Source organism: Chamaea fasciata, unplaced genomic scaffold (genome assembly GCF_029207755.1).
Source record: "Chamaea fasciata isolate MVZ Bird 193981 ecotype frontalis unplaced genomic scaffold, bChaFas1.0.hap1 SCAF_3, whole genome shotgun sequence".
Taxonomy (NCBI): Eukaryota; Metazoa; Chordata; class Aves; order Passeriformes; family Sylviidae; genus Chamaea; species Chamaea fasciata.
The window spans coordinates 865,870-890,824 of NW_027094088.1; the positions used below are offsets into that span (position 1 = coordinate 865,870).

Sequence of the window (24,955 nt, forward strand, 5' to 3'; positions counted from 1 at the left end):
TCATTTCTTTTTGAAGAGCTTGCGGAAGGAGCTGCGGAACCCCCCCTTGGGCTCGTGCCGCGGGTTGTGGTCGCTGAAGGATGTTTGCTCATTGTCATCCTTCTGGCAGAACCTGGTGTTGTCTTCTGCATGGAGCTCCTAAAAGGGAAAAGACAATTTAACCAGCGTTTGCAACCTCACATTCTTGTTCCCTTCTCTCTCTTTCTATTTCTCTCTCTGTGCTAGGAGGGGCCTGGTGGGTGAGGAGGTGCTGACAAGGCTGGGAAACAACACTGGTGCCTCTGCAGAGAGCTTGCTGCTGGCTCTAAGGCTGAGGCAGTGACAGAGGAATAGAAGGATAAGCATTGGTAGAGGGAACTGGAGCCTTTCTTGCTAAGCTTTTTGTTCAGGAGAAGCTCACTAGCTCATTTTGCCAGCGAGGGAGCAAGCCAGCTTGGGCAGTTGGAAGAACTTCCCACCCTCTCCTGTCTTCCCTAGGGCAGAGAGGCATCAGGCTTCGGAGGTGTGATAAGGTGGGAAAGACTCTCCTGCTGGCTGGCTCTGCTGCTGCATGGCTTTAGATCTGTAGGGCAAAAGGCTTCAGTAGCACGCACACCTTGCGCTAAATGTGCCACTAAAAGCTCTGTCCCTCTTTCAGGAGAGTGCCAAGTCTCAACAAGACTCTGGACAAGCCCCTTTTCTCCAATTCTGCCCACCACTGCCACGGTGATTTCCTTTGCACTGTGGGAGAGAACGTGTCCTGCAGTTCTGGACAAGCTCCACATCTGCACCCTGCTGTGGGCCGTAGTTCTGTGCAGGTGAGGGCCAAAGAGCTCCTATGCCCCTTTCTCTGGGGTGGCTGTGTCCCCATGGCTCTTCTCCCTCTGCCTCATCTCCCCTGTTAACCATCTACCTTCACTCACTAGGCTTTTTTTCTTTTCTTTTGAAGTTTCCTTGCTGCCTTTTCAGTCAGGCTGTTGGGACCTACCTCCCACCATCATCTGCACCTACAGCCTCCTGTCTAAGCACCTCACAGCACCCTTGGCCTCTGCTTCCTTGGCTGTGAGGGCCCAAAGCTGACTCTGAACAGTCACTGCAGGCCACAGAACCACTGCTCCTGCAGGACCTGGTGTCCCTGAAGGGTTAGAGTGCTCTCTGCCGTGTCCCACCTGAGGGACACGCTTGCTGGGCTCTCACTGTTCTCACACAGACTTTAGCATGGGTCTGTACAATCCGGGCAAGAAATACAGGTGCAGCTAAACCTACGGAGCAGATCCCTGCTGGTGTAAATGGGCTGGGCTTGGCCAAGTCGTGCTGGTTCACGCTGGCACGAGTTACCCAGCACTTACCCAGCCCTCCTCACAGCAGGTGGGAAGGCACCTGTTTAACTGGGTGCCACCCACAGCACTCATCCTGAACAGCTCTGTGTGAACTTTGTGACCTGCTCAGAACATTCACCTGGGGGGAAGCTCAGTGACAGGTGGAGACACACAAGAGGCTACCTTGTCTCAGGGGTGTTCTAGCTCAGCCAGCTGTGCACCTCAACGCCACGCTTGTCCCCGGGGAAGATGTGTGTGAAAACGAGCTGTCTTGTCCCTCCCTTGGGCATGTACATGCAGTTGAGGACTTGGAATGTGTGGGCTTGAAAGCTGTTTTGGCGTGTTCTACTCTAACCGTATCTCAGATCCTTCTCCTGCTGCTGCTGCACCACCAGGTGCCTTTTTTTTTTTTTTTTTTTCCTCCTCCTATTTAAGCCTCCTTACTTCCAAAAAGCTCGGTTTTTCACCCGCTCCTCTCTGTGGGGGGAAGTAGCTCCTTTGGGAGCTTCGAGATGAGGCTGAGATCATGTGGGGCTGAACATTCCTGTCCTGCTTCTGCTGCAGACGGCTCCCGCTGCTGCTCCGGGTGCTGTAGAGTCGGGTGCTCACGCCCTCGGCGCTCCGCGGCAGCTCCTTCAGGGACCTGCTCAGCTGCTTCCCTTTGCTGTGGAACATCTCACGCTTGTAGGTGCTGCTGCTCACGGGAGTGCAGCTCTTAGGCAGCGGCTGCAAGGCATGGTCTGTCCTCTCCGGTTCGGAGGTGAAGTTCACTGGCCTGAGGAAGCAAATATCCAGGCTGGACTCGGAAGAGGCCGGGGAGCAGTTCTCAAAGAGAGCGAGGTTCTGGAAGGTGTCGTCCTCGTAGGGGCCTGGCATGGTGAAAACCTCCCCAGGGTAGTCAAACTCTTCGTAGCTGGGGGCAAAGTTCCTGGCGTCCTGCAGCAGCTCCACGGAGGTCCTGATGGCTCTCTCGGCGTTCCCCACCGCGTCGGCCGGCGGCGCCTCATACTCCATCTCGGGGATGGACTGCAAGGGGGCTGTCAGGGCCTTGAGCTCCTGCTCCGTCAGCTGAGAGGAGGCAAGGATGTTCTCCGGCCTCTCGTGTTTCCTGCTCTCCATCTCCCAGTCCGGGGGCTTCACAGCCTGGATGTTCTCCATCACGGTTGGCTGCGGTTTCTTCATCTGCGGCATCAAATGCCTGAAAAGTAAAGACCAAAACAAAACCAGACAGAAGTGGAATACTAAAGGATGACAGAGACAGCCTGACAAATCCCCCCCACCCTTCACTCCCCCAGCCCTGTTGTGTTGATTTTATGGCTGAAAGGTACTCTCCCGTCTGAGAGAACAGTAACAGAGGTGTCTCTTACAGAAACTGCCTGGCTGGTTAGGAGGACCAAACTCAGAGAGACAGAACTGCTTATACAGTAGCTTTGGCTGACTTTTGTACTCTACAGCATGAAATGCATAGAAACTGAGGTGAGAGGCCAACTGCTCCATCTCTCTCCTGTTCCTCTGCATTTCAGATTTTAACTTTCCTTCTCTCTCTGTAGTGTAGGAGCTGTGCCTCGCTTTCCTGTGGTCTGGATGTCTTTTCAGGTGGACTGGATTTCTCTTTTGAGTAAGGTGACTCTGTCCCCAAAATGTGTCAGGAGTACTTGGAGGGCTCCTACCCTCCCTGTGTTCCAGCTGAGTCTTCAGCTCAGGATCATCTCCCTGCTCTGAGACCTTGGTCCTGTTCCCCAGCTCTTGTAATGTTGACAGTGAATAATGCAGAGTGTTACTGTGCACACCCCTGTCAGGCCTAAACAAATTCATGTCCTCCCTAGAACATTCCCTGCTCGTGAACCACACAGCAGGGGATAGCAGGATGGAGCCAGCCCCCCATCTCTCGTCCCGTATACCGGGAGTGGTTTTGGGAATGACAGCCTGCAGCTGCCTGGTGTCACTGGTGTGGGTGAGCAGAGGGTTCTCAGCCTACTTTGAAAGCTGCCCACGAGGACAACAGGCTTACGGGGTGGTTGTGCCAGAGGAAGGAGCTGCTGGGAATGACTGGATGGCCTCTTCGGTGTGGATGCCACTGTCCCGCATTGATGCCGCGCTGGGTGTTGGAGAAACCTCCTGGCTTGTGCACTGGGACGTGAGACCTTTGTACAGCTTCACCAGGGATGACCTGAGGGAGGAGAAATCCATCGTCGGGCTAAGAAATAAGGCAGGGAATGAGCACGAGCGTGGAGAATCACAGACAACAGGGCTGGGAGGGACCTCAATATTCCCATTCACCTGTGCCCACCCCAAGGAGGAGCCTGTTCCACCTCGCCTGCTCCAGCCAGCAGGGCATCCTGCTTTCTCTGGTGCTCTGAACACCTCTCCTGATAGCAGTCCCTCCCCAGCAATCTGCTCCACCCTCCATACTTGGAAGCATCCCTTGAAATCTGATCTTGTCCTGCTCCTCGGGTAAACCATCACAAGGAGCAAAGGCGACCAGATTCTGATTTTAGTAAAAAAGTCTTGGTTTCAAGGAATTGTTCTGAACTGCAACTTGAGATTCTACATTCAGGGTCATTTCTGTCATAGTTCATCTCCAAAGGTGATGGGAGGCTTTTGTTTCTCCCACCTCCTCCCCCAGTGAAACAAGAACCATTCTTTTGGAGTCTCAGCCCTTAAGGAAAACAGTCCTCGCCCTCCCCAGCGCCTGGAGCTGCCAGAGCTAAAGCCCCATGTGTTTTCCCACTGGGGAGTGACTTTGCCACCAGCTTAAGGAATCAAACGATCCCATGAAACGTGTGGCTGCTATGTCTAGAAGGATTTAGAAGCCATTTTTCTTTCACTCTCAGAGTTAGGCAGAAGGGCCCACCCCAAAACTAACCCCAGTTTGGAGGGCAAATAGCAGCAGTGATTCTTCTCCAGCATTCAGGTGCAAACGGGTTTGTTTTATTTCAACAGAGCAATGTGCCTGTTGATCTTGCCTGGACCTAAACCCCCTGTTTGCCAGGCTTCCCCCAGCCCTCCCTGCCCTGGTGACAAGAGAGAATGTGCTGATGTTGTGCTTACTTCTTCAGCTTTTTCCTCTTCTGTATCAGCAGGTCTTCGTTGCACTGGAAGAGGAGGCTGTAGTGTGAGATGAAAACGCGGAGGCGCTGCACACACACCAGCAGCAGGTAATAGTCAGGGTGCTCCTGCTCCGTGAACTTGAGGACATTCTGAGGCACAGAGGAGAGCAGGCTGTTTGCAGGCTGTGCTGCCCCTTTCTGGGGAGAAGGCACTGTTGGAGCCATGGCTTAGGGCTCCTGGCACTGCCCTGGGGGAGCTTTGCTGGGCACCATCAGTGTCTGAGGGACTTGGCTGCGGCCTGCCTCCCGCTGCTCCAGTGCTAAAGCACATGGAGCCACTGTACATGTACTCATGGGATGTGTGGGTGAGGCACTGCTTGGCTTTAGCTTTGGGTGAACAAACCAGTGTTTTGACTTTCTGGGGCTTGCTTTCTGTGTGTTTGCCTTGTCTGAAATGCTTCAGTGCAATTCAGGTAAGCCTTCTGTGAAGCAGAACCCTTTTTATCAGCCATCTCTCTGTAGGACGGGTTGTTGGGCCCTAGGAGCCCTCTCAGATGTGTCCCATCTCTGGCCTCCTCTTTTCCCAGAGCAGAAGGCAGCAGAGCCTTTGGCTTCCCAGGGGACAAAAGCTGTTTCTGTCAGGTCAATTGGAGAAACTGGCAAATATAAGCAAGCCTGATGTGAAAAAGGTGAAACTTAACCTGTTGTTAGCTGGCTTTCCCTTTCAAAGTTGAGGTTTTTTTCTTCAAAGAACCCACTGGGCTTGTCAGTACCTGTACAGGCCCAAATACCTGCTCCAAGTGTCACCTGATGTAATAAGAGTTCAACAACACAGATCCCACCCTGGGGCCATACCTGGAGATGAATAAGGTATTCAGGGATTCGCTGGACTATATGAAAGAACAGAATGTAGAGGTCGGACTTGATTTCTTCTTCTACCTGAAAGAGATAAAATGACTTAAGAGACTTTTCCACCCATGAAACACGTCTCCTTCCAGATGGTTCTGTGGTTTAATGAGTGGTTTTGCCGTAAGGAGTTACAGCAATTCACAGGGGCACACCAGGCATGTAGCTTGGGGATTATCTACTAGGGACACTCAGCCTAATTAAGTAGGGGAGTGCACTAGTTAAGATTCAGTGAAACCCCAAGAAGACACTGTTGTTCAGAAGGAAGTTCTTAGTTTAGGCTCAAATTAATTGAACAAAAAGAGATTGACTTCTAAATTTAAATATCTTGGAAGCAAGCCAATGCGGTGCAGTTATTGCACTTTAAACTATCTTTATATTTAGCTTTCCAAGTTTTAAACCAAGAACCCAGGACCAAATAGCTGGAGCTGAAAGTGAAGACTCTGTTCTCCATGAAGAACTTTTTGGATGAGTCTTCCATTTTCCAGGAGACAGTTCCTGGAAAAGGTCTGGATAGCATGTGCATAGGCAAGCTTTTGGGAGGTGTAATCTGAGAGATTGCTTCATGGCACAGCAGAAAAGCAGCTTTGGTTTCAGACAGTGAGGAAGGTGTTAAATCTGCCTTTGGTAGGTGCCAGGTAGAGCAGCAACCTCCAGGAAACAGAAGAGGATTGGCAGGAGAGTCCTGTCATGGGTAGGAGTAACAGGAAGAGTTCCAGGCCTGCGTGTTGCCATTACTGCCTGGGGAGCAGGCAGGAAGTTTTACCTCCTTCAGGATCACCACGTGGATCAGAGAGATGCATTCTGGCAGGTCCCTCAGGTAAGCAACGTAGTAGTCCAGGAAATTATTCTTACAAAAGAGAAAGAGGAAAAGAACAAACAAACTTAACAGAGATTTTCGGTCACAGAGCCAGCCCAAGCGTTGATTCCCCACCATCACTGCTGGAAGGTCAGCAGTGCAGCAGAGCTGCTCTTTCACTCCTTCAGGGCTTGGAACTTCTCAGGAAAGAGAGGTTCTTCCTTCTGTTTTATAAAATGTGTTCAGCTGTTGAGCACAGTGTGTAAAGCTTCACTGCAGGTGGGGAGGGGTAGAGAGGCTGGGCAGTAAGAGGCTGTTCTTATCCGAGACTCTTAAAATTTATAAAGTATCAGATGAGTTTTTACACATCCTTGCTGCTCGCCAGGGTAACAAACCACGTGGGCCTCTGCCTGCCCAGCTGCTTGTCAGCACTCTGAGCAGGGTGTGTTGGGGAGGGCAGCATCGGAACCACTCTCTTTTCACACCCTCACTGGAAATGCAGCCATTCAGGTTTCAAGGCTCACCTGTGGCTCCTGCGAGCAGGTCTGGGTCTCATGCAGGTTATGGAGCTGTGCTGTGAGGCTGTTTGCCCACAGGTGGGATCCCTGAACAACAAAGGGGCTGCCATGCCCCAGGACTTGCTGAAAGGCCTGGCCCTTCAGGCACAGCTGCACAGCCCAGCCCCTCTGCTGCAAGGTGTCTCAGTCCATCCGTGCCTCAGCAAAACGTCACGAATCTCCAGAAGGTTCTGGAGAGGTCTTTAACATACCTCATCATTTGTCAGCTTCAGGAAGATGTCTCCCAGGATCCCTTGTCTTGGCCAGCTCAGGACCCTCTCCTGGAGGGCGTGCAGTAAATCCACGTGCTGCTGCACCAGGAACCTCAGAGAGTTGGGGAAAAAGCTGCCAGGAGACCAAAGCAGCCTGGTCACACAGGGCAAACCTCATCCCTGACAAGTGAGCTCTGCTGAAGGGGGCATTCCTGGGTGCTCAGCACAGCCTTGCACACCTATCACTGACTGTTACACCTGTGACTGCTGCTATAGTGCAGGTGTTACTAACTCCTGTGCTTGGAATCCTGCCTGCATCAGGGGATCCTGTTTTAGCTGCTGTGCACATGCAAGTACCCTCTCCGGCTGGCTATTCAGAAAGTGTTTTGAAAGCTCCTTAGGCCTTCCTTGCAATGCAGTGAGCAGCTGACCAGAACCAGCAGCACTAAAAAGCCCCAGGCAATGCTGCTGTGGCTGATGTTGCAGGACCATGGCCCTGAGCCATCCCTCTGAGAGCCTGCCCAGCTTTCTGTGTTGTCCCATCTCTCAGGCCCTTTGATGAGACAACCCAGTGATGCAGAGCTGGTCAAAATGTGCTACTGCCTTTCTGCCACTTCACACTGATTTCACCCGCAGTCAGAATGAAGACGGTGGGCAAGATGCAGGGGACAGGCAGGAACGTCTTTAATGACTGCAAAAACCTCCCAGTGCCTCTAGTTTTCAACTGGAAATAAACGAAGTGTTCAAAGATCTCTGTGTGGATGTAAGAAAAGTGTGTGAGGGGATGATGCAGAAGTAATACTGACTGAAGAACACTCCCCCAAAGACACAGAGCACATGGCATCAAATACCTTCTCTCTTTGGTGCTTCTTTTCACGTCTGGCCCTTGCAGCGTGGCCTTGATCTTCAGGATCAGGGAAAGGTTGATCACATACTTCCTTTCTGACTCCAGCAGCTCCAAGGCGATGTTCTGCCTTTTGGCTTCCGGAAGATAATGGTTAAGTTTAAAAACAAGAAAATACTGACCTCAAGGACAGCTGCGTGTTAGACTGAAAGTGACCATGAAAGGAGAAACTTGTTTAAAAGTGACACCAATGTCTCTTCTTTTTGTGTGTTCTTTACCCAAAATGTTAAACCCCAGCCTGATGCTACAGCACGCCCCAGACACGACCAGAGCCTCAGTTTGCTAAGAAAGCTCCAAAGCAGAGGTGTTTCCCCCATGAATACCACATTTTTCTAAGAACAACAAAACAAGAATGCAAAGGCAAAACAACTCCTATCAGAGTTTCCCATCCTGAAGAATCCCTGCAGAATGAGAAGTTGTGTTTTTCACCCACTTAAGCAACTATGCTGCTGCAATCCCATCAGTACTCTGAAGCTGACAGGTCGTGGAAAGGAGAAGGGCTGTCCTGGCTACAGGGTGGTTCTGGCAGTCACACAGCCCAACAAATACCAAGGCCAGAGGTCTTTGTAGCCCTGAGAGATTCCCCCTGGCAGCAGAAACTGGCCTGAGTGTCTCCCTCCATGGATGCTGATCCCCAGCCAGCTCACACCAGCCTTGAGCCTCTCTAGCCAGAGTTTTCTGTTCCTTACCAGCCAGAGAGGGTTCACATATTATGTTGTCTGCTGAGCTGTATCTGCTTTGGCCCATGTCCTTCCCTCTCTCTGGTTGCTCTTTGGAAATGTACTCATCTCCCCAGTCCTTGGTGTCCTTGGGCTGTTTCCATACTGTTGATGGCAGGTGCATTTTTGACTGCCCCTCTGGTGCCAGGGAAGGCTTGAGGCTGTCATCTGTCTCTAGGGCTGCTCCTGCAATGACAAACAGGTCTATGGACTGACATCTCAGCCTCTCTCTGACAGGGCATGCAGCTAAGCTGTGTTTCCGTCCATCTGAAGCACGGGAAGGTGAATTTGGGGCGTCACTTGTTCTTCACAAGGGCTGTAGCCTTGTCGAGTTAATTTACAAGGGAAGTACAGTTGGTGAGCTCTTCAGCAGAGCAAGGTTTGCACTCTTCCCGCGTTTATTTTCAAGCCAGTTAAGATCCAAGATTAGACATATGTTAGAGAAGAAGCATCACCATCTCTTCCCAAGTGGGAAAAGTGGTGTTCTCACTATTCCTTGTCACATCAGGAAGCTTCAGTTCTTCCTTTCTGCAAAAGCACTTAGAATCTAAGAAAGCAACAGCAGAAAGGCTTTCTCTGCCGAATCCTTGGCACTGACCGTCAGAGACACTTCAGGGACACAGGTTTGCCCTCATCTCTCAACTGCAGGTAGAAAATGGAGGCACATGGCAGAGTGAAAGGCATCCCAGTGAAATGCCTTCCCTGAAAGCATTTCCTCAGTGCAGTAAAGCAAGCACTCTAATTGAATCGTTGTCCTGCTGTCTTTGGATGTTTGATATTTTCTTACCTGGGCCTGCTATGACTTTCACACCTCCTTCTGCCATGGGCATGATCCTGGTGTCAGACACTGTTGAAGAACAAAGGGAACTTTAGCAACAGAAGGCAACTGTAGAGCTTGTTTCCTCCTGCCAAGCCCTGTCAGGAGGGTTAAATCCTCTGGCACAGTTTTCCTATGAAAGCCCCTCTTTTGGACTCTGCAGTAAGGAGGATCTTTACTGCTGCGCTCTTGTCCCAGTCTGTGTTTCAGTGGCACCTGCAGGCAGACACTGTGGGGTCCCTGCCGTGCTCAGTGCTGTGAGACTGCAGAGGAACCTGGGCAGTCTTGGCTTCCCTTGGCATGTTGGGTGGAAAATACTCCACACAGAACGGAGAGAGTGGAGACCTGGCACAGATACAGGGCTGCCATTCCGAGTGGGAAGGAGCTCACTGAAGAGCAGAGGGGTGAGACTGGAAAGAAAGGAGCAGTGGGTGAGGAAGGTGGCTGTGCAAGGGGGGTGTGAAGGAGAGGGCTGACACGCCACCTCAAAGTGTAGGGCAGAGGAGGGCCACAGCTGGCAGGTTCTGAGCACAGCAGAGTAGAAAACAGCACGTGGTTTTTCATCTAATCTCTGCCTTTGTTGACATTTTAAACGAATATGTTTTTATTATCTTCCTATCTGAACAGCAAGAGAGTGATAGACCAGCTTAGAGCCCCAAACTTAATTACAGAATGAAAGGCTCTGGTCCATCACCTTTTCTTTGATTCCAACTTCCAAGTGCTTGGCAGTTGACAGTGTTTTCCTCACCAAGGTGTGATCCTCCTTCCCGTGCCCTGCTCCCTCACACAGAAACAAAACCAGGGTTTTTATCAAGAGCCCCCATTTGGTTCTGTATCTGTGCCACTGGCACGCAGGAGTGAAGATCCAGCCTGCATCCCTCTCCTTGGAGGAGGCAAGAAATGGCTGTTGGGACCATTGTGTTCACAAAGTAAATACTTCCTGAACCCAGGTTACCCCAGGGATGTCTTTCTGATTTTTTTCTTTCCTGAGGAAGGCCCTGCATTTGCCTGTTGTGTTCCTTACCTTTTTCATAAGTCACGTTGTGTAAAAGACTGGTGAAATCTTCATTAATCAGCACAGGCTCTGGGAGGTTGATGGATCGAAATGGGCTGCCCTGGAGAGGTGTGGGCACTGTCTGTGAGCTGTGGTCATCCTTCTGTGCTCTTCTGCACAAACACAAACAACGAGGTGGTTGGAAAGTCTGAATGCTACAGGTGAAGCTCCTACACTACATTTGTGGCCAACACTGGCAGAAATAGGACAACTCTAGCAGAGACCAGGAAAGGAGCTGGCTTTGATGGAATTGGCAGTTCATGAATGGAACTGGAGTGTTCTGGAAATAACTTCCAGTGGCTATAGGAGAAGGTTATTTCAGATCTATTCTTTTGCAGAGCATATTTCATCTAATTAAATAGCTTAATTAGCTGAGGGGCTAGCCTAGATTTGCAAAGTGTTTGCATCAAGGCAGCTGTATAGACTCACGATCAAAACCCTGTTTTCAGAAGGAGGCTAATTAGGACCAAGCTGGACAACCATGTGCTCCATCACAGCATCCGTGTGGCCCAGCAGTGTGCAAACACTCTGTGACTCTGCTCAGAGGAGAAGAGGCTGGTGACAGGAAAGCAGAGCATGGCTGCACCATCAGGGCTCAGTGGGCTTCCCCTTCAAGCTTGGAAGGGGAGATTGCAATGTGTGCAAGGTCTGAATGGTGGAGCCTTCTGCCTTTCAACAGCCCCAGCATGTCTTTAGTGGGTGTCTGTTCCACCAGGGCCTGGTTCTCCAGGGAGCTGCTGGGGCTTGTTTTGCTGTTGGAATCACAGTGAGGTGTTAGGATTTTTCTTCTGCCTTTGCTCTGTGGGGCGTGTGTCTAAAATCCTGGGGTGAACTGAAGCATTTCTCATCGTACACAGGGTTGATACACATGTCCAGCCAGGGAAAAAATGAAGAAATTATGCTCTACGGAAAGGAACAAAATAGCCAGCACTGCTAATTAGCGTTTTCAGCAGCCTGGAGTTTGGGCCCTTACTTAGCTTTCATTTTCCGTGATTCCCGCCGCTTCTCTTGCTGCAGCTGCTCAATTTTCTGTTGCATTTCCTCCTGCTTGGCACTGATTTCTTCAATCATTGACTTTGCATCGCTGAGCTCCTCCTGAGGAACAGGCAAAAAAAAAAGCACAGCATTGCCAGGCTGCCCATCAGCCCCAGGTGGCACAGCTCTGAATGCTGGCTGGTGTGCCCCAAAGGCGCTTCAGGGTGCTGTGGGCATTGGGCTTCAGGGCTTCAGCCAGCACCAGCTGAAAGCACTGGGAGGACTCCTGCCCTGAATGGCATTTGGAGGTGGACCTCAGGGAGCATTTCCCTCTGCAGTTTCCCAGCATGGGTATTCACATGTTGCACTTGGTTCAGATCCCAGTGTGAGCACTCACGTGTGTAAGCTTTTGCCAGTCAGGCCGTGGATCTGGCCTTTTGGCCTGGTTTCCTAAGGAAATGAGACCCTCCATATCCTCTCTCAAGCTGTTCCAGCCAAGCCTCATTCAGACGTAGAGCTCTGCTGCATGAAGTTCCTGCAGATTTCATGAGGGTGAGCAGCAGGGTTGAGGAGAAATACTCAGGAGTTTCATGTAAACCAAAGGATTTTCCCTAAGCAAGGAGGTGGCTGCCCTGGGAGCTCAGTGTTTGAATAGCCAACATGGGCATGAGGCAGAGGGAGAGCAGCCTCTGCCCCTTCTGCTGCTCGCATAATTCTGCGTATCTGCATTTTCAATCCCCTTTTCTCCTCTGACAATGCCCTGGGTGACCCTGTGTCTGGTTGCTCTGAGACCTAACCCATATGCCTTTGCCCTTTTTGTTGTCTCCCTTGCTTCTCTGGCACCAAGGGCTCCTTTTGCCTGGTGCCATCTGTCTCCCTGTCACAGGGGTAGTAATGGCCTTTTGCAGCAAGCAGCCCTCCTTAACTTCACAAGGAATTATTGACTCAGCAAAACCCCATGGGGAAAATCTGCAATAAAAACAATAAAAGAGTTCCTCTGCCTGCCTCGTCATCCACTCTCTGCATGGAGACGCTGGCTGGTCTAAAGTGTACACCAAGCCTTCTTGCTAGGCTGTCTCTGCAGCCCTTTGTCTTTATCCTCTTGGGCCAGATCAAACCAGGCAGCCCTTCCTCCCAGCCATGTGGAAATGCCACTTCAAAAGGCTTTAGGGTTGTGTGTTAATCTGGTGCTCCCCAGTGGCTTTGGTTCCTGCAGGAAATGCAGGAGACCTGCCCCAGGGAGAGGTGTGGGCCGGTGGCCCAGCAGTGAACAGCCACAAACCCTCGGCATGTGCAGCCCAGAGCAAGGGTGCTGGTGCCCAGGTAACTCGGCACTCACGGCCAGTCAAGAAAGGTAAACAGGCCAGAGCATGGCTTACTTTTGAGTTGGAGCAGTCAGGGGAGAGCCAAAGGCAAGGGAATTACCCCAGTGTATCCCAAACAATTGCCTGCTCCTTTTCCCTGCAAACAGGAAATGCTGATGGAGGCAAAGGCTTCCCTCTGCAACACAAGGAACGCGTGCAGCCTCCCCACAGGTCACACTCCTACCTTGAACGTGTTGAGGGAATTCTTCATCTCAGCCACCTTCTCTTCCATGGCACAGCGGCAGCTCTTGACCTTCTCTTCCAGGGCATACTCTCCATGCTGGATCCGTGACAGCTCCTGCATTGCTTCTGTGAAACCTGCCTTCAGCTCAGAGGCCAGTGCCTGCAACTACAGCAACCACACACACGGTGGCTTCAGTCCCTCCTCCAAGGCTCAGGTGTTTGTGTTCCCGAGGGTCACAAAGGCTGGGTGGAACCCATCCTGTAAGGCGCTGTCCTCTTTCTGCTCCTCCTTTCCTTGCGGGGAAACATGGGGAGAGGTTTGGCCCCTGCTGCAGCCTCAGTACAGAGGAGGAGGTGTTTGCCTTGGGCAACCAGTGTGCCCCTCTTTTAGACTTTTTTAAAAAACTTTTTTGAGGTTTTTCCAGGCTCCCTGGCCGTTTGCAGCCTGTCAGCCTGTAGTAGGAGAGGACAGCCTGAAACATGCCAAGAAGGTTCTGCTGCAGTAACAGCAGCCGGATTATTAATCTCCAAAGCAGCCGAGCAATCAAGAACGTGTCTGGTTTTGAGCGAGTCCTCCTCCCACACGTGCTCGTGGGGCCGGTGCTCTCCCCACACACATCCAGCCCCTCGCTCTCCAAGGGCTCTGGAGAAGCTGTGTCCTTTGCCACGGCTCTTTCCGTGGAAGGAAGCAGCTCTAACTTGTGCTGGGGAGGGAAGAGGAGGTTTTCCCCTGGCATCCAGTGACGCTGTGCCCCCTGTCTCTGTGTTCTGTCCCTAGAGGCCCTGGTGCTGCTGGAAGAGCTCACCACCTAAGCTGGAGGCAAGCAGTGATAGCCGGGTGAAGCAGGAGATGGACTGGGCCAAGCCAGGCTGGCAGAGCAAGCAGACAAGGCAGGTGGAGGTGGGCAGCGAGGGGGTCGGCGGCTGGCAGGGGGCTGAGCAGGGAACCCCTCTGGGGAGCAGCCGGGGCTGGCGCCCCTGGGCTGCACACAGCCCACAGCGAGGTCGCGGCCCAAGGCGCTTCGGCACCGAGGAGTTTTACCTTTACCACAGAAATTCGGCCTAACATCTGGTTATAAACTGAGTCCACAACGGGAGCACTGGTGGTAAGCGGAGAGCCACCCCGGGAGCTCAGGCGCTTGGGTCCTGCAAATGGAGCAGAGATGGCTTCCGATACCTGGGGGCAATGGCACCAGCTCCTCTGCTCAGCACGGGCCGTGGCTGCGCAGAGGGAGTCTGCCATCGTCCCCCTCCTGCCCCAGCGTCACCCGCAGCCCCGCTCTGACCTGCCTGCGAGCACACTGCCAGGCTGCCGGGCCGCCAGCGGGGCGCTGACAGCAGCCGCAGGCACTGCGACAGTGCAGAGGGGAGCAGGAGGCTGAGGACGTCTTCCCTCATCAGCATGGCACCCCTGGAGCTCCAGACTCCTTTCCCCCAAGCCTCCTGGCCACAGTGTCACCCTGTGAGCTGTGAATGTGGCCTGAAGGGTTACAGGGGCTGCTTGGGGCAGACAGTGACCACACTGCTGCTGCTGTCTCAGCATCATCAGACATCCTAACATACCTGGAGAAGGGGGAGGGGCGGTTAAAAAGGACTGTGACTGTGCAAAATGTTCATTTTCCCATCCCTGCTCACAGGTGCTTGACACACTTCCCCCCGGAGCTGATGTGGCCAGGGCACAGTGTGTGTGCCAGCCTGCATCACACACTGCCCTCCGAGTGAAAAGGTGTGTCCCTTCCATCTGGAATATGCTATTCCCTTCTAACCTATGCTATCCATCCTAGAGATCTCCTTCAGGATGGAGATATCACAGCCCCAGGTCTTGCTAGCAGTGGAGCAGCCCTGGAGCTGGCCCTGGAGATAACATGGTTTGGGGAGGAAAAGCTGAAAATGAAATGTTTCTGCCCACAGGCCTGGCCATCTCCTCCTCAGATGCTTCCAGAAAGGGGGTAAACTGCACAGATCCTTTGAATGCTAGAGGGATTGGGAATCATTGCTGATCTTGAGCTTTCACAGTAAGAAACTGCAAAGCATCAGCAAAAATGGACTGCTGCGGAGACCTTGGTGTCCATGTGCACTGAAACGCTCTGTGAAAGCAGAGGTCAGCCAACAGAAAGAAAGATTAGGATTAGAGGCTGGACAAAATATCCTCTGCTGCATCTAAGAGCAGACAGTGACCTGTTATTTTGGGATTCACTGTTGGCCAGTCTCTGCTTTTGTGGTGACAGTGCTAGCTTAGTTTCTTTGTGTGTCCATCTCAGTGCTCCAGAGCCCAGCCTGAGTCTGTCCTGCCCCATATATCCTTCCTCAGCCCCATGCAGCTTGCAGCGGCTGTTTCAGACTCTGAAATACATCCTTGTGTTGCTGCTTGAGGGATGAATGCAGCCAGAAACACCAACCAGCCACAGAGCTTGTGTGATGGAACAAGAAGTGCTGAAACCCTGAGCAGGTCAGGGTTAGCACAGAGAGGAAATACGTTCTTGTTGCATTGGATGCAGGGTTGATCCAAAATCAAGTGAAGTGGCACAGGAACAGCACGTTATCTTTAAACTCTTGCCAAGCACGGTGTAGCTATGGATTTTAGTTTGAGCTCGTTTCTAAAAGCAAGCTGTAGAAAACCATCCTTTAAATCCCAAAAGCTGTTAAAACAGATGGAAGCCACTGAAGTATCAGGCCCTGCCCATGTGTTCCCCAAGTGACAGGGATGGCCTGTGCCTCCAGGACCAGAGAGGTACTTCACAGGTTTGTGACCCTCTTCTGCAAAGTCAAGTCAACTCTGTGTTTCTCAAGTTTCTAAGTGTACCACATACCAAACCAGACAGGTTTTGTAATACAGCAACAGTTAAACTGTAAAGTGTTGCCCTGGCTCGTTTATTCACAGGAGTAAAGATGGAATTTAACACTTAAGTTGTGGAATTTAAGAAACAGTAACTTAAACTGTACTAATGCCTAGAGGATTAATGAATCTGCACAGTCATAGGGAGTCCTTCAAACCTGTCCAAGAGCTGTTCAAAAAAAAGCATTTAGGCATCTAAATAATTTAGTACTAGGTACAGATTTCAGCACCCATCTGCCTTTGGAGTGTGGCCCTCAAACCTGACAAGGCAAAGCAGTGAGGCACCAGTGCCATGTGTCTGTAGTAGGTTTTGTCTTTCTTGGCCCCCCTGACTCCTGTTTCACCTGCTGCCCTGATCTTTTTCAGCTCTGTGTGGAAAAACCATGCTGTTCACAAAGGGTGCACAGGACTGATGCTGCTTCCTGGACCCGAGGCAGCAAAACTGCAGAGTGTCCCCCTGAGTCTTGGTGAGTGCCAGCAATTTGAGACTTTTGGAAAAGATAACGACTGTCCTTGCAGCCTAAAGCTTTGTTGAGGCTTTGAGGCAGCCCGGGGATGATGGCTTGGACAGCAGATGGGGATGGTTTATGGAAGGAGGGAGCGGGATGGAAAGAGGGCAGCAGAGCCTTGGTGAGCTGGGTCACTGTCCTGGCTGCCACTAAAAGGATGAGAGGGAGCCCTTGGCTCTCTGAGTCACTGTGTCCCCACAGGTTTGCCCCTAAGTCCTGCCTAAGTCTGTACACTAGAACAGGACCTGCTGTCTGCGACCTTGAGCCTGTCCAAACCAATAGAAAACAGGCTCATGATAAAGAAATACTGCACGGAACAATTCTGCTATTATAAATCTATCCTTGAAAAGAGCAAAACCTTCTGTGGCCAGGGAGGGATACTGCCTGTGGTGCTTCCCCCAACTCATCTACTGCCCACCACGTTGCACATCTTTTGGGGCTGGTCTGAAGAAGTAGAGATCGTGTCTCTCAAAAGAGGGCTGCCTGAGGACACTGCTTGGAGCCAATCTGGCACAAGGTGCAGCGTTTGACACAAGCCCTGGATCTGATTTTTCTGAGTTGCATGATGCATGCTTTTACCAGGAAGCAGCTAATTTTTAGAGCAGCTAGCAGCTCCTGTGCTGAAGGGCAGCACTCCTACAGCCAAGCATTAGGAAGGCTTGCAGTGCCTCACAGCAGGAAAGCAGCAGAGCTGCAGTGATTTACTGTGGTAAAGGAGCTGGTCCTAGGAGTATATCCAGCATGGATATTCCTAGGCAAGGATGGACGGGATGCAGTCAGAGCAGCAGAGTAAGGACAGAGGAGACCAGTGAAGGTACTTCAAGTGGGCTGCAAGTACTCGTCAGCCCTTGTTCCAATCTGTGCAGCCCCTTTGGGTCTGCTGAAGCAGAAGGGCAAGAGCCAGCTGGTGACTGACATCGAAGGATTCATGAAGGTACCCACGAGTCAGCTGCAAAGCCACGTGTGTGCATGGTGTTCCCAGCACATGGTCCCTCGTGCGTGTTGGAGCCAGTGTGCTGGGCCCCTGGAGCTGTGTGGATGGGAAAGGAGGATGAGATGACAGGAGTGCTGGGCAGCTCGTGGAAAGCCATGCCTTCTCCACTTGCCATGGTGCACTTGCAAGTAATTAGGGACCTTAGTGTTGCAACGGTGACGAGGGAGGTCTCAAATAGTCTGGATTCCCTCTTCAGGGCTATGTTTCCTTTCCCAGATTATGGTTCCAAATTGAACCAGACCAGGGATTAAAGTGCTTAAAACCCTGTCACATTTCCTGCAGACTGGAAATGCGTAGGAAACATCACTGTGGAAAGGCTGAAACTGCAGCTTACAGCACAGATACTCCTTGGGCTGTGGTAACAGCATCTGGGGTGTCCAATTGCAGCAAAAATGTTAGCCCAAAGACAGGGCCCAGGGCTCAGGAGGAGCTGATCACCAGGGTTTCCCAGCTTCTGGCTGGGAGGCCAGAACAAGACATGCAGAAAGATTTGACACTGGCTGCTCTGGATTATCAGGCAAGAGCACTCCGAGGTCTGAGGAGCTGGGAGGGTGCCAGGATAACCCAAAGCCCCACAGAAGACTTGGCCCCTGCTGCTTAAGACACCCCACGTCAGTCAGCCAGATCCTTGCTCCTGGGACAGTTCCTCAGGTTTGCTGAAAGCTCATCAAAGCTCAGTCATGAAATCTCCCCCCAGCCCAGTGAATTGACATTCTCTAAGTGGTGCTAATGATGTCAGTTGCTTAATTAGCTGAGCTCACAAATCACCTGTCTAAATACAAGTGGTTGTGAGCAGAGAAATTTAACTCAAAGGTCTTTTAAGAGGAGGCCCAAGACGTGTGATATTTATTCATGCAGTGTGCACATTTTGGTTGCCATGTTCCTCGTAAATGCCTGCATTTTTCCTTCAGCTTAATTTAGCTTTTTAACTACTGTTTATATATTAGTAACTCTTTCAACTCTTGGAGTTATTTAGGGCGTTTTGCTCATCTTTACCTGGGAAATCTGTGTTGCAGGGGTACTCACAGGCACACTTTCAGTCCCTCCTGTGGGAATAAAGAACTTCAGTCAATTAAAATGACTTATAATGGCTGCTATAAATAACTGGAACAGAGGGTTTGAAGTCCCTCTTGAGGAACAAATCAGTTTTAAAGGACTCGAGTCTCACTTTAGGAGGTCTGAACACCATATAGTTTGTAAAATAAACTGCAGTTATAAAATAGGAATGACTCACCTAAATTCAGATGTTAAATTCCCTGTTAAATTTGCTGTCCTGTGTCTGGCCAGAGTTGATCCATGCAAGGAAGTGAGAAAGCTTCTATGTTCAAATAGGACAGAAATGCTCCCTGTGAAGTTTAGCTCTGTGTATCAGCCTTAGGTAACAGGGTTTTTTGTCTTGAAGCATTACTGATCTGTTTCTCTACTGAAACAGTCAATTTTATCCTCTGCTGGAGCTGCACATACTTCTATTATCTCCACAAAAGGCAAAATACCTTCTCTGTATGTTTTAAGTTATATTTTGTCACAATGCAGTCCAAGCAGTAATCATGTCTTTTCTAACCTCCCAAAATTACACCTTTTCATTGGTTTCCTCCTTCCTGGGCCTTTGTGGTACGGTGATCCCACTTGATCTTGTTCAACTTCACATTGCTGAAACAGACTTAGCTGATGGAGGAGACTCTGTCTATTTTGTAGAAGTATTTTGGACACTGCAGAGACATTAACTCTAGGCATTAATCCCAGAATCTGGGAATCACTTGAGTTGGAAGGGACCTTTTAAAGGTCCTGTAGTCCAACTGTCTCGTGCAGAAACCTTCAGTTGTCCGACAGAAATCACTGCTGGCTGTGCTGCCGTTGCACTTTGAGGCAATTGCAGTGCCATGGCCGTCGTGTTATTCCCTCCATCAGGCTCCCTGGCTGGATGTCACTCCCAGAAAACACCCTGCTGCTCTGCTCCTCGTCTGGATTGCTCCCCTTGGGAATGCCACTTCACAAGCTGGCTTTTCTCTTGCCTCCAAGGACTTGCCTCACGCATCTCTGCTGCTAAGTCACAGACCGTGCCCAGCTCCAGGGGAGGCCAAGCTCCTTCTTTCCATGCTGCAGATGCCTGGTGCTTTTCCCACCTGGGCCATTCAGAGCACAGAAATTCAGCCCTGCAGAGGCTGGAAAAGCACGCAGGGCAGACTCTGCACAGTCAGCCAGAGGAAAGTTGAAGCCTGGAAGTCAGAGCTATACAAGGCATAGCTCCATTCTGATTTCTTTACCCCTGAGGGGGAATGTGGGTTACCAGCAAGGACACCTATGAAGTGGCCCTGTTCTGGTCTCTAGGATTTGTCCTGATTCAGAGGAGCTTGAGCAAATTCCCCAATGCCTTGCAGAAGGGAGAGGCAGAGAGCTGTGTGCTCCTCTCTGCCCATGTGCCACTTCGTGCCTGTGCTAGTGGCTCTCAGCTGTGGGGGTGAGCGGCTGGGTCAGACACTGACCCTCTGGGGAATATCCTCCTATGCTTCCTCCTTGGGAAAACAAGAAGCAGCAGGCTGACTGGGAGAAGTAACTATGACTCCAAACTGCCTGATGTTTGGGGTCAGAGCTCATCAGCCAGCCTGCACCAAGTCCCACATTGCAACTTTTAAATTACAGGTTGTTTTCAGCTTTGGACTTTCTGTTTTGTTTTGTTTTGTTTTGTTTTTTCCCAGATTTTCTCTGCAACCACGTGAATTAGGCACCGGCCTTTGGCCTGAAGCTTTGTCATGATGCCTGGAGCTGAGGCTGTGTGTACAGTGACTCTCCAGGATCACAGGAACGGAGGCCCATGTGTGTCCTGTTGGGCTCTTGCTGTGGGATAGGAAGGGCTGCCTCAAAGAGAGCAAGAGGATGTGTTTCTGAATTAATACTACAACACAAACCAGGTGCTGGGAGGACAAGGACATGCTGTTTTTACAACATGGGTGAGTGTATTGAATGCTGAGCTCTGTGAAGGACTGCAGGTGTCAGGTAGAAGCATAGCACAGCAAGGCAGAGCCCCCTCAAACTTTCTTTGGGTGACTTTCAATCTGATATATAACACAGAGGGCCTGACCCATGTCCTGCAGAAATCTGTAGGGATCTTTCACGTGGATTTGATTGTGGATCAGTCTGTAATGTCCCTGGATATACCAAAAGTGAGGAACTGCTCCTGAGCAAGACTGGAACTGGGGAGAGGATCACTGCTACTGTGACTTTACCTCCCACCTTTGCCATGAGCACTTTCTGAATGTACCCAGTCAAAATCCTGATCATTTCTATAAAGTCACTGCAAAGATCTGAAGCAGAGGAGGTTCCTCACAGTCTCACAGTGGGAAACAAGGGACTTTGTGGTTATCTCCCAATTTCTGCAGTGTTTCTGCAGCCCACGAGGGCATACCAATTAATTGGAAAAAAAATCCCCGAGTTAATTTCCTTTCAGCCTGCTGTAGTGTAAGGGCCTAGGTGCACAGACCTAATTTCATCAAATTAGAATAATCATAATAATAATGATAGAGGAATTAACTTTCCTGTTAACTATGCCATGAATACTGGCACCACCAAGCATCCTTTTAGAGGGAAAGAGGTGGTCCAGTCTCCCTCCTGAGCTGACAGCTGTGGACACTCCTAGAGCTGCTCCCCCTGCTCACAGTTCCAAGAGTTCCTCACCATGTGGACACAGTGTACCTCTGAGGTGCCAAGGCAAAGCACAATGAAGGGGTTTAGGGTGGAAAGCAAGTACTGCATTCCTCTGAAAGAAATCAATAACCCCTAAAACTTGGATTTGAGCTTTGCAGACTTTCTAGAATGCAGCCAACCTCAGCAAGGACTGATTGCATGCAAGCAATGTGGCGTGGATACATCTTGGTGCTTGCAAGATGGGGATTGGTGCAGGTATCTGGGTTGTGGCACTGATACAAACAAGAACCCCTCTCTACAAAGCACATGGGGGAGAGAAGCAGATCCTCATCACAGCGCCCCCATGTAAAACACAGCTTTGGACAGCCAGAAGTCTCTCTACACCCTAAGGCAGAAGTGGGGCACGAGGCAAGAAAAGGAATGACTTCCCACACTGGACATTACATATGGCACAGGAGTATTTTCCAGAGAGGAGAGGGAAGTGGTTCTAAAACAAAGATAAGGATGTCAAACCCCGGATATTTCTGAGAAACTGAAAGTACTCAACATTTGCCCACAGCTGCCATGGCTGAGAGGTGCTCTCGGGGGCCTGGCTGGTGGCCAGCAGACAGGTCCTGTCAGAGCACAATCCTCTCTTGCTGCCTTTCATACTAGCAAGAAGTGAAACAAGACGATGCTTTACCTTCGTGTTTGTTTGTGTCCATGGCTGCTGTGGGGCGTGGTCCTCGCAGGGACTCCTGTCCTCACTCGGGAGGCTTCTGGCTGGTCACTGGGAACATCCCATGGCTTAGAGCTGCCCACATGTGAGCCCTGGGGAGGGTCAGCTGATCTGAACCCTGAGTGCAGAAAGATGCAGAAAGGGTTTATGGAGCAGAGCTGCTCGAAGTTCAGACAGCAGAGAAAGGAGGAGGGATTGGAGAGAGAACCAAGCGTCCTGAAGATCTGTTTGCGTTCACGGTGCCTCCAGAGAGTGGGTGCTGGTACAAACACTTCCCTCCCAGCCCAAGGCCATTTGTGCTTCCACGGACAGGTGACCAGAAGGTTCCGTGTAATCCCACAGGGACTGTTTTCTCAGCAGGATATTCCTGTATGAACTGAATCAAAGCGTGCTGTAGTTGGAATAGCACATGAACACCTTGCACGGGTGTCCTGCATCAAAGAGACACCTTTTTGCCATGGAACCAGTCACCCAAAACATGCTTCAGCCCTGTGTTTGGGACACAGAAACACTGCCTTCAGGATGCTGCTGCCCAATTCTGCCAGCACTTTAGGAGGCACTTGTACTGCTGTACCTGCTTTCTGTGTCCATTGCCTCCCTGCCTGGGAGACACAGGAGTGCTGCAAGGCAGCTCCATGTGCAGAGGTGTGGCCTCTGTGGGAGCCAAGGACAACAGGGAATGATGCTGTGCCCATGCCAATCCTGTGCTAAAGCACCTCATCACTCACCTGGAATCAGGACCCCGGTGTCTGATTAATGACATGGGCAGAGACACAGGAAAATGGATTGTACCAGCCCACACTTCTCTTATCAACATGAGCCCTGCCCCACATCCCCACTTCCCCTTCCCAGGCTTTGATTCAAGTCTGCTTTTTGTCCAGCCTTACCAGGAACCCAGATGTGATTTAGGACTCTAGAATAACCTCCTAATTATGGCACAGAGCTCTGCTGGCACAGGTGCTTCAGAGAAGTCTGGGGTGCTGTGTCCAGGGAAGCAGGCACAGAGAAAGGCATTAAATAGATGGGAGAACTGCAAAATGTGCAAGAGTCCTGTGTGGCTACTGGAATCAGAGCACAAGCAGGTGCTTCTGGTGCAGTCAGCAGTGTAGCTTTGGGGCCCACACATTAAACCTGAGAGCTTTTGAGTGTGGAATTCCCTGGAGAGGAGGGTGGTGGCACTATCAGTGCCACAGAATCCCTAGCTGGCCTCTTGCTGGAGGGGATGGTGTGGGCTGAAAGGCTTCCAGCACAGCGCTGGGGGGACTGGGGGTTAAGCAGCATCTTAAGATTGAGGGTTAATGAAAAGATGAAGTTATTTGTAAGAGAGCTGTTTACAAGATCACTTGCTAAGAAGACCCACTGGCTTCTCAGGACAGAGGATCCCTTGGTGAGGTGTGTGGAAAACCTGAGCAAAGGTGGAGGGACCTTGGAAGTGGGCTGGGAAAGCTTCCACAGTGAGAGAAATCTTAGACTTTGTTGCATCTGGTTTTGATCAGCTGGTAGTACAACAGTTATTTTTTATGTTCTGAAGACTCTTAGAATCATTACAGAGTTTAGATGGGCAGGGACCTCTGGAGTTATCTGACTCAAAGCAGGGCTAACCCCAAAGCTACACCAGATTGCTCAGGGCCACACCTTGTCAAGGTCTAAGTATGTCCCAGGTTAGAGAATTCTCAACCTTTCTGCGCCTGCATTCCGGGGCTACCCTGCTCCTATGAGGAAGAGTTTTTCCTTATGGCAAATCAAGGTTTCTTATGTTGGAGTTTGTGCCCATGGCCATTTGTCCTTTCATTGTGTCTGTGAGAAAAGCCTGGCTGTCTGGACTACAACCCCTATGAAGTAGTTGCAGGTGGCTGGAGAACTCTCCCAGCCTCCCTTTCCCCAAGCTGGACAACTCCCTGAGCCTCTCACTCTATGCTCTGTGCTCCAGACCTCTCCAGGAAAAAAAAAAATCTTTTATTAGGTATTCCAGACAATTACAAGAATGTGAGTTGTTTTTAAAGTAGCTCAATCTCCAGAAGTTTTGAGGACAAGGTATTTAAGGGTGTGTCTCTGAGCAAAACAGGCTTATAAATTCAACTTCAGTAGCAAAGTTGTTAAAGCCTGGCTCCCAATTTAAATTAGTCAGCACCATAGAAAATTCCTGAGACTTCTGTTATTGGGCTGTTCACCTAGGACTGGCGTGCTTAACAGTGAACTGGTTTTAAAATTCAGAACTGCTTTTGCAATGCTGGGGGAAGAGGAACGAGTAGGAAAGACAAAACAGACATGAAAGAAACATGAACCTCCTCTGTTTTCACTGAAAACAAAGAGAACAGCATTTTGCTGGAAATTAATTAATTTCTTTTTAGCATATTTTTGCCTATTCTATTAAGGACACGTTTAAGCACAGTCTGTGTCCTCTGCAGAGCTCAGGAGTGAGTCTTTGAAACTGGGACACCGGGGATGCCACCATCCCCTCCTGCTCCAGGCAAACCAGGAGTTTTGCTATCTGGCTGCGCTGCAAAGTAGGTTGACCTTGGTTAAGTGGGTCCAGAAAATCTTACCTGTTTTACCAGAGTAACTGTCTTTGTGTGTCCTCTATCTGCAGTTTCCTGAGTTACCCCTTGGTTCTTTGCTACATTAATAATTGCATTAACTCTGGCTACTTTCCAGCATTTAGGGCTCACTGCTGTACTCGCCTCTCCCTGGCTCTTCTGAATTGCTGCTGAACATAAGAAGCAAAAGGCATCAGTCCTTCCTCATCACTGGAACAGAACATGAATCTTGCCCTGGTTTGGAGTGAAGGTTTGCCCTCTGTTCCCCCCAGCTGTGGGTGGGAAGCTGTTAACACTGTCCTCACCAGGGACCAGGATTTCAGGGAGCCTGAGCTGGCTGAACAGTGTCTGGCTTGTGCCTAAAGGGTGCAAAAATGGGTTGGGAAATAGGATTGGTGTTTGGCCCTGAGACCCTGGATGGGGGGCTGCCTGGTCAAATCATGCCTCTGCTGGCAGTGGACAAGTCCTAAACTCACAGCAGAGTCCAGGTGAGCAGAAGCCCTAGTATGGCTCTAGTTCAGCTTCCTGCTCAAATCAAGAGTAATGTCAAACTTCCTCAGGACTCTGTCCAGCTCAGGTGTGGATATTGCCCACACTGGAGTCTTCACAGCCACTCTGGGCCCTCCAGTACCCTGAAGAATATTTTTCCTTCCACCCAGCTGGGGTTTCCCTTAGCTGCAGCTGTACCCACTGCCTATCACTGTGCACCTCTGGGAAGATTCTGGACTCCATCTTCTTTACAGCCCCCTGGAGGGCAGTTAAAAGCTGCAGAGGATTCTCCCCTTCATGTTTTTTTGTCTCAGGCCTGAGCAGGTCCCTCCCCGTATGCACACGCAGGAATCCATGTGCACATCAGCAGCAAATGCAAGCTCACCATGAAG

The 24,955-nt window shown here is 50.7% G+C and overlaps 1 protein-coding gene across 1 annotated transcript; it reads right to left on the reverse strand.

Moving 5' to 3' along the window:
* ARHGEF33 (Rho guanine nucleotide exchange factor 33) lies at nucleotides 1-21,523 on the reverse strand. The gene is made up of 15 exons (XM_066180344.1): nucleotides 21,502-21,523; nucleotides 18,174-18,223; nucleotides 12,840-13,004; nucleotides 11,290-11,411; nucleotides 10,287-10,429; nucleotides 9,233-9,292; nucleotides 8,416-8,631; nucleotides 7,674-7,803; nucleotides 6,823-6,955; nucleotides 6,021-6,104; nucleotides 5,204-5,287; nucleotides 4,350-4,498; nucleotides 3,310-3,495; nucleotides 1,743-2,496; nucleotides 1-138 (listed from the first exon to the last, which is right to left on the reverse strand). The coding sequence occupies exons 1-15, from the start codon at nucleotides 21,521-21,523 to the stop codon at nucleotides 1-3; spliced, it is 2,436 nt and encodes an 811-aa protein (XP_066036441.1).
* Between the last annotated feature and the right edge of the window lie 3,432 nt (nucleotides 21,524-24,955).

Bases quoted from the DNA above. Each gene is read 5' to 3' on its own strand.
- ARHGEF33 (XM_066180344.1), bottom strand. From the start codon at position 21,523: ATGGACACAAACAAACACGAAG. The intron at 18,224-21,501 runs GTAAAGCATCGT...TTATTCCCACAG, and splicing joins GGACACAAACAAACACGAAG to GAGGGACTGAAAGTGTGCCT. The intron at 8,632-9,232 runs GTAAGAAAATAT...TTGTCATTGCAG, and splicing joins GAAAGTCATAGCAGGCCCAG to GAGCAGCCCTAGAGACAGAT.